This window comes from Atta colombica, unplaced genomic scaffold (genome assembly GCF_001594045.1).
Source record: "Atta colombica isolate Treedump-2 unplaced genomic scaffold, Acol1.0 scaffold277, whole genome shotgun sequence".
Taxonomy (NCBI): Eukaryota; Metazoa; Arthropoda; class Insecta; order Hymenoptera; family Formicidae; genus Atta; species Atta colombica.
Genome location: NW_017259378.1, coordinates 1,235,086 through 1,243,302, shown reverse-complemented (window position 1 = coordinate 1,243,302; position 8,217 = coordinate 1,235,086). Strand labels below are relative to the sequence as shown.

The 8,217-nt window shown below is 30.2% G+C and overlaps 1 protein-coding gene across 1 annotated transcript in view; it reads right to left on the bottom strand.

Moving 5' to 3' along the window:
- LOC108689854 (tyrosine-protein phosphatase non-receptor type 61F-like) overlaps window positions 1-5,138 on the bottom strand; it is a 7,782-nt gene extending 2,644 nt beyond the window's left edge. The window contains exons 1-7 of the mRNA XM_018196811.1: window positions 5,063-5,138; window positions 4,583-4,808; window positions 3,967-4,284; window positions 3,774-3,881; window positions 3,542-3,696; window positions 3,288-3,399; window positions 3,184-3,191 (exon numbers count right to left, since the gene is read on the bottom strand). Coding sequence (XP_018052300.1) covers window positions 3,184-3,191; window positions 3,288-3,399; window positions 3,542-3,696; window positions 3,774-3,881; window positions 3,967-4,284; window positions 4,583-4,808; window positions 5,063-5,082 — 947 coding nt within the window. The 5' untranslated portion in view covers window positions 5,083-5,138. The remainder of the gene's footprint in view (window positions 1-3,183; window positions 3,192-3,287; window positions 3,400-3,541; window positions 3,697-3,773; window positions 3,882-3,966; window positions 4,285-4,582; window positions 4,809-5,062) is intronic.
- Between the last annotated feature and the right edge of the window lie 3,079 nt (window positions 5,139-8,217).

The following is an 8,217-nucleotide window of genomic DNA, read 5'->3' as shown; positions in this document are numbered from 1 at the left end:
TCTCTCTCTCTCTCTCTCTCTCTCTCTCTCTCTCTCTCTCTCTCTCTCTCTCTCTCTAATATATGTTCAATCATTAATTGTACTGATTATTACACAATCATATGGTCTTATAGTATAACTACTCCAAAATGTAATTAAATAAAGTCTGATATAAAAATTTGTAATAAACATTTGGTTGAAGATTTCTAAATAGAAAATCAAATTACTGGGAAATATGAATTACGTAAAATATTTAAATTTGTGCAATAAGTTTCAAGAAATTTTACTGCATAATCTATATTAGATTAACAATGATTGTATAAAAGACAAGATAAAATTACATCTATATACATAGATAAAAATTATGTACGTAATAAAATAAAATTTATTCATAGTAGGTAGCGTAAAGAAATCTCAATTAACAAGAATACAATCTTATCAGAAAAATTCTAAGCGTATCATAGTCAAGTTACTCGTGTTGCGCTTCGGAGAAATTATGCGATCGCTAAATATGTATTTCCAAGTTGGAAGTCTGACCTTGAGTACACTCGCATGTCATAACATCGTCATGCATATATCGTCTTGAATCTCGGCTATCGCGAAATCACTTTCCTTCGGCAGTTTAAATCGACTAGAGCCGAGTTGACTAAATCTATGCAGACTCGTGTTTCTCTTAGCGTCGTTCAAATCTTCGATAGCATTAGCAATAACGCGGAAGCCGTATCATGTTCAGCGAATCCGCGTGTCGACATCGAACGGTATTACTGTCTATTGTCTGTGTTGAAGCACGGAATATCATGAACTACTATCGACCGTAGACATATATAAAGAAACCTCTAAACATATCCTCGCATGACAAAAGTCGCTTTGTAGTCGCGAGACAATTCGCAAATCCGAATCGGATCTATTTAGAAAAAAAGAATATACGTTTCCGCGTGTATACGACATTTGCGTCCCGCTATCATCAGACGTTATCACTGCCCGTGTATAAAGTCAATAAAAAATCCAGCGGTTTGAGCCGGCGATGCCCGTGAATCTCGATGACGAAGCGTGTCGGAATCTAAGACGACGTTCAATTTTTCAGCCGAGTTTGACATTTTTGGCAGACCATGACAGACGTGACACGCGGCACGCGGGAATATTTAATGATAATGCGAAAAAACGATGGCTGCGAAAAAGAGATTCTGAGAGCGATAATGCGGGATGCGAGAAAAGACCATGGACAGAAGATGGAAAGAGAGAAATCGTGTGGCGACGAGAAGCAGCCGGCAAAAGACGTGTCAGCCGGGACAGCATCAATGGATTCTAAAAACGCGGAAACAGCAAACAGAAAAACCATCGTCGAGCGAAAGAACGAGCCGTTTTTCCCTCACCCGAGCCTCTTCCGTTACTTTTTCTTTCCTTTCTTCTTCCTTCCTTCACCCTCGTTCTTCCTCTCTCATCTCACCTGATAGAAAGACGCCCAACCGTTCCTGGAGTTGACCTCGTGGTACACGGTTTCGACGTTCATCACACTCCTATCAATCTCCTCGCCACTAGTCATCCTGGTCAGCTCGCCGCTTTTTGGATCTAGTAGGAAATATGAAACACACGTACGACACACGCCAAGCACGCACTCGCGAGGAGGCTGGGCTCGCACGCGTACACAACAGACGATCTCGAGTCTCGCTTTCCTGCTACTCGACTCCCAGTCACTAGGAATCAACGTGTCATGTGCCGATTTTCTCTCATTAACGAATAGTGGCTTTCACTGTCGAATCATAGGAAGAACATGGAAAGATGACGACGGCGAAGAGTCGCGCGCAGCGATTGTACGAAAGACACGCACTTACGCACGTAACCTGGTCTGCAAGATCTGTTGCGGCAAGGCGCGCACACTGCGCATGACTGCGCAATGCGCCCACTCGCGGCGCAAATGGCGGCAGCGGCACCGACGGCAAGGCATAAAACTGCGCACGCGCTGCCAACCGACTGTCCCTAGTGAAGACATACAGTGAACTACAGATGGCACTTAACTTGTTTAAAATGGCTCTGAGGATGAAGCATTTGAATCGTGATATTCGAATCGTTGATATTTTATGATATAGTATAAGGTATTTATACTCATATTCATAATCAGGTCTTATATTTAAGGCTTTCTTAAATTTTTTTTTTTATTTTTAATACCCAATAAAATAATTCGTAGAGCATCTGAAAATAAATTTAAAGAAGTCTTAAATATAAGACTTGACTCTGAATTAATAGGCATTAATTTATTCTTTAATTTGCACTGAGAAATTACACAATAAATCTGGGGCCTGATTCTTAAAAAGTATCTCGTATGAAAAACTAGGAAAATCTATAGTATACATAATGTATATTATAGTGTATCTATACATTTTCATATGCGATATTTTTCAAGAATCCAAGTTCTGTTCGCGTTGCATCTTTTGCATTCAGTATCTTCGCTCTCTCTTTTCAACGCCAAAGTATATTTATCTCATTTGAGATACAAAAATTTTTGAGAATTTTAAGCAACGCAAATAGAGCTATTATTGGGAATAATTTTTCGTTCTTTTTTACATTGTGTATTTTTCTTGTGTTAATTTTTATATTTATTCTTCTTAGAGTGATTTGTCTACATTTTTTCAGAGAATGTCATTTCAAGTCATACATGCGACTTGGACCGATTAAACGATGATTTCACTTCTCAATGCCATAATTATTCATCTTACATCATCTTTTTGTATAATTTTGAGACTCTTTGATTAATCATGTAAATATTAACAATTTATATTATTATGTTGTTAATATGGATAAAATGATTAATATGAATTAATAGAAATAAAATTTGAAGAAAATAATAGTAGATTCTGGATAGTTCAGTATCTATAAAAACGGAAAACTTAGCAAATCCTATATCCTCATATATCTAGTGAAAGGATATCTATAAGTGAAAGGATAAAGTATTCTATTGTTATTGAAGGAATCTATTTGTTAAAACATTATGTGAATACAATTTTACACGTGGAGTATTTTACTAAAAACGTTATTTTGTTTTCTAAATACAATTCTTAAAAAAAATATGATACAATGTAATTCTTTAAAGAGGTAGTTGTTTGTTTCCTGAGTTTCTAATAATATATTAAATTAATTTAAAATTAAAATATTAAATGTAATTAGTTAAATTAATAATTATATATACAAATACTTCATAAAATATACTGCTTACAGTAAATCTTAGATATTGAAAGAAAAATAAATTGTTACATAAATATTTAATCACCAGTTTCTTATAAATTTTAATTTTCTTTCCGAATTTTTGAAATATTTTTATCCTCTTTGTTGTTTGTGTCTTTATCATCTGTGCTTTTTCTTTTATTTGAAACTGCTGATCCTTTCTGCAGCCAAGAAGTCATAAAAGATGCTTGACCAATCTCCCTATATAATAATAATAAATTAATAATTTACTTAATTTAACTGTCATAATACAGATATCGGTAAATAATATACAAATTTTTATAATATATGGTTTTACAAAGCAATAAAGTGTTTACTTTTAGCTTTATAAGTTTCTATTTACTTTGGTTTTATTTTTTTTCTACACTCAATAGTTTTATTGAGTCCATTATTGACAATCACAGATACCGGATGCCAGTTTAGTGCAGTTTCTTGTAATACCATGTCATTTAATGTTTTAATTGCCGCGTCTGTCGATAAATATTTACTTAACCATACCTAGAAAAAAATTACATAAGATAATAATAAACTTGTATTTTTCTACGAATTATATATAATATTATGTAAACACTTACTTGACATTCTTCCTCGTTGCTTAGACATACTGGCATACGGTCATGTAGCCAAGACAATACTTTGTTACTGTCTCTTGTAATAACGGAGCAGCTATGTATAATGTTCCCCTAAGATATAATAACTAAATAATATCTTATACATATCTGATAAAATTGTTGTAGGAATCAGATAGGAAAAAAACAGATATATAACCTCTTCAGTTTTATGTACTCCAAATATCCCAGCCAGTTTTAATACATTGAAACCTTTCCATCCACCTGTCTCAGAAAATTCATTACTCCATGTTGTAGGATCATCTGCTTTTATCTCTTTGTCTTGAGTTGCATATATGTAGTATGGTTGCTTCTGAATTTTGCTATCTGTACCAGGCTTCCATTCATAGAAGCCTTCACAGATCACGATACATCTTTGTTGTTTTTGCAATGATGGAGAATATACCGTTGAGGAATGTATGTTTTCCAAACGACTGTTGTGAGTGGCTATCTTATTTGGACGTTTCTTATAATCCCCCTGGAAAATTGATAATCAAATAATTTATATAAATTAACTTAAACCATGTGATATATTTTATAAAAAAATTGATTAATTTTAATCATATTGGGTTGTCCGGAAAGTTCGTGCCGATTTTGAAGGAAAATTGAAATGTAGAATTAAATTTTTAATTTCATTTATTAAATTTAAATCTTTTGCGGCACGAACTTTCTGGACGACCCAATATGATTAAAATTAATCAATTTTTAACTTAAACATAAAATGACATGATTGCAAATAACAAATGTCATATCTATAAATTTATATTATAACTCGCCTGATACCAAGGTGGAATCATCCCCCATGTCATAGCACAAAGAACTCTTTCCTCTTTTTCTTCTTCAAAATGTGAACCAGATACTATACAAGGCAGGATGTCTCGTGGGCACATATTATATGATGGATCATATTTTAATTTAGTTTTAACCCATGCCAATTTACGTTGTTTACCATTGGCATCCTTATATCCACATGCGCAACACAAAGTTTCAGGATCCAATGAGCTATAAATTACAATATATTTTATGAAATATTTATATAAATTAGAAAGTTTTGACATTATTATATATCAGTGGATAAGGATGTACAGTGTGAATTTCAACATTTAGTTTTATTAAACTGATATAAATAAAGTACATTTATATAGTTACAACGTAACCATGAAAAAGTTGTAATAATATATTGATTTGTTCATTTATTATGTATGTTATGTAGTAATTAAGATAATTAATAATAAAATAATGATAAAACTATTTACCAACAAATTCGACCACACATTTTCCTTAATTTTTTTCACGTCCTATACGTTTGTACACATTCATTCGTACTTCATAAATTGTAGATCATTCATTACAATACTACACAATACTACCAACTGGATATTTATCTTTGTCACTAGATATAAAATTCTGTTAGTTTTCTAATTATTTCTAAAATCACTATCACTGATTACATTATTATTTTTTTATTCCTTTATAGACGAGTATTATGAAATCCATATGATTTAGAATATATATAAACGTGGTTCTCCAAATGAAAAAAATATGTATAACAAAAATTGTATAAGTAATGAATTAAGACTGTATATAATTTCTTTGAAGTTCTTTCAATTATTAATTATCTATTTTTATATTAAATTATTATAATCTTTTAAATGTTACCAAATTTCAAATCAATATTTAATTATTTCTGATTTTAATTTTGTTTCGTTCTTTTTTATATCCTAATAAAATTAATTTATGAAATTTTATAATATTCAACAAATAGAAAACTCATCTTATTTTTTTTAAAATACAAAAAATTATTTATAAATAAAAATTGCAAATTTGCGAATAGCGAATTAATTAATATGCTGATAATAATTTTGTATTTTTTATAAAATAATGTATCAATTAATATCTTTTGTTTCTTATTAGCATATAAAATTATTGTCCACTAAACTAAATAACGTAGTAAATAGAGATCTTGAGATGAAAATGTAGTAAAATATACATCCTTTAAAAAAATACAATTGTTGTTAATTATCTATTATTAAAAACATACAGTAGTATAGTTTTAAAACAGTGAATTATATTATATGTACATAAATAATAATCATTAATTACCTTATTTGCGTGTTATAACTGAAATCGTACTTTTGAATTGAGAATTTAGTGTATATGATTTAGGGGAAGTTTCAAAATATTAGTTGGAACTTATGTGTTTCAATAAAAGAAAATTTAATTAAAATATATTAAATATGATTAAGAACTTATAACAATTTATATCAAATTTGATAGTTTGTTATTGTATAAAAATATACAAGAGTAACAATATAAGCAATATTTACAGTTTAACTACAGTTATCATTCTCTCCCAGTGAGAAATGACAATGGAATGATATCGAATTGACGTCGATTCGACATCGATTCCATTTCTCACTGGGCTATAATTTATGTGTATGTAAAAAATTCAGGAATATGAATAAATAATTTAAAATTAGATAATCCGACTGAATAGGATAATTTGAATTCTAAACATTTTTAAATGAAGTTTTAACAATAAATTAGGTGATGTCGATTGGTTGAAAACTATATTCGCATATAATTTAGCATTTATTTTTAGAAAACAGCAACGGGTTTTTTAGCGAGACATATTTATTTAAAATTAACTTGTTCGACTAAAACTTTAAAAAAATACTGTAATACTGCGGATTCAAAATCCATGATCTTAATTTTAACACAAATGTTAATTTTCATGGGGCAAGTGCAGTCTGCATGTGCATGATTAATTAATGAGATAATCCGAAATCTCGCCTTGCAGGTATGGTGTCATACCAGCGTCAGCGTTAAAAATGGACCACATGCAATAGTCATTAATCGAAATAGGATTTTACTGTTTCTGTCTGTCACGGTTTTTACGTGCATCTTTTTCTTAGATGAATTTAAGGGACCGGTTTTGTCCTCAGAATGGATCCATTTTTTTCCTTCAAAAAGCCGATACTGAAAGACTTGGTATGCGAAACACAAAGACATGTTTCTCGCAGGTTTTTCTCTAAGAATTCAATTTGTTGTCCGATCAAGCCAAGTCATTAAATCAAAAATAAATCTTCAAGAAATTTTTAATGATTCTTAAGGATTTGAAAAGTCGATTTATCACAATAAGAAACTTATATTAATATTTACTTTTATTTTTAGATATAAATGAAAAAGTTAATAACAATTATTTTCATATAGATGTGCATATATGTGCATTTGAATTTTTTTAAATATTTTATGAGTATTTGATTTAAATTATCCGTGATGGAGTTAATCACGAATTAATCCTCTCGTAAAGAGATTTCGTTCAACGCAAATTTTTTATTGACTCAAAGAAAAGCTATGTCCTCTTTTAAATGAGACCTCTTTAGAATGCGCCAGGGACTAATTTTTAACTCTCAAATAATAATCATCTGTATATAAAATAAAGGATTTCTCCTTTGCTCGTGAGTATTAGTTCGGTTGTGCTTCGGATTGCCAGACGGCTTGTTGAACTGCAGTTACTAATTTACTATGCTAATGAGTTGCGCGAAAAAGTTCTCGTTCTTGTCAGTGACCTCTTATTGCGAAATATGATGTCGGAAAAACCGCACGATATAAGTATCTTTCAACGAAATCCATCGTGTCATGTATTACTCATTCAACTCAATGAGGAAACGAAGAAAAAAGAGAAAAAAATTCTTCTGTAATAATTTTGTGAAAAAGAATTGAGTAGACATGACTCACTTGGATTTATATAATACTAAATAAATTTTTTTAAATGAAAAAGTATTTATACATTTGATACAAATGCTTTCTTTTTATTTTAAATATTTGATTTCAACTTTAAATGAAAAATAATAATATTAAAATAAAAATAATAATTTTAATTGTCTAAAAAAATAATTTTAATTGTCTAAATATAATTAGCTAATAATTATAATGTAATCCTGTTATGACTAATGAATGTTTTTATTGAAAGAGAATAAAATATACTTTGCATTTACATATGAATGATTTATCAAAAATAAAATAATATTTTCTTAACCATCCGCTATTGAAGACTCAATTCTAGATTGAATAGAAAAGTTTAGACTAGAATATGTTTGAAGAATATCTTGTAAACATCTTATAATCGTTATCGTCATTGTGTTACAATCGTAAGAAAGAAATTGAGAAAGTTACAAATGTAAAATCGAATATCAGCAGAGTAACAAATATTTGGAAATGGGCAAGATAGAATGACGAAGAACTGCTCAAGGTAGACAGGAATCAGTGGATAGATCCCCTTCTTCTTGACCCTTTTATTACTTTCCATTAGTTCTTTCATCAGACCTGAATCATCCAGTGACGTGAAAGTATTAACAGTGGTGCTCAGTTCTAAAAAAGAATTTTGATTAATATTGATAAATAATTA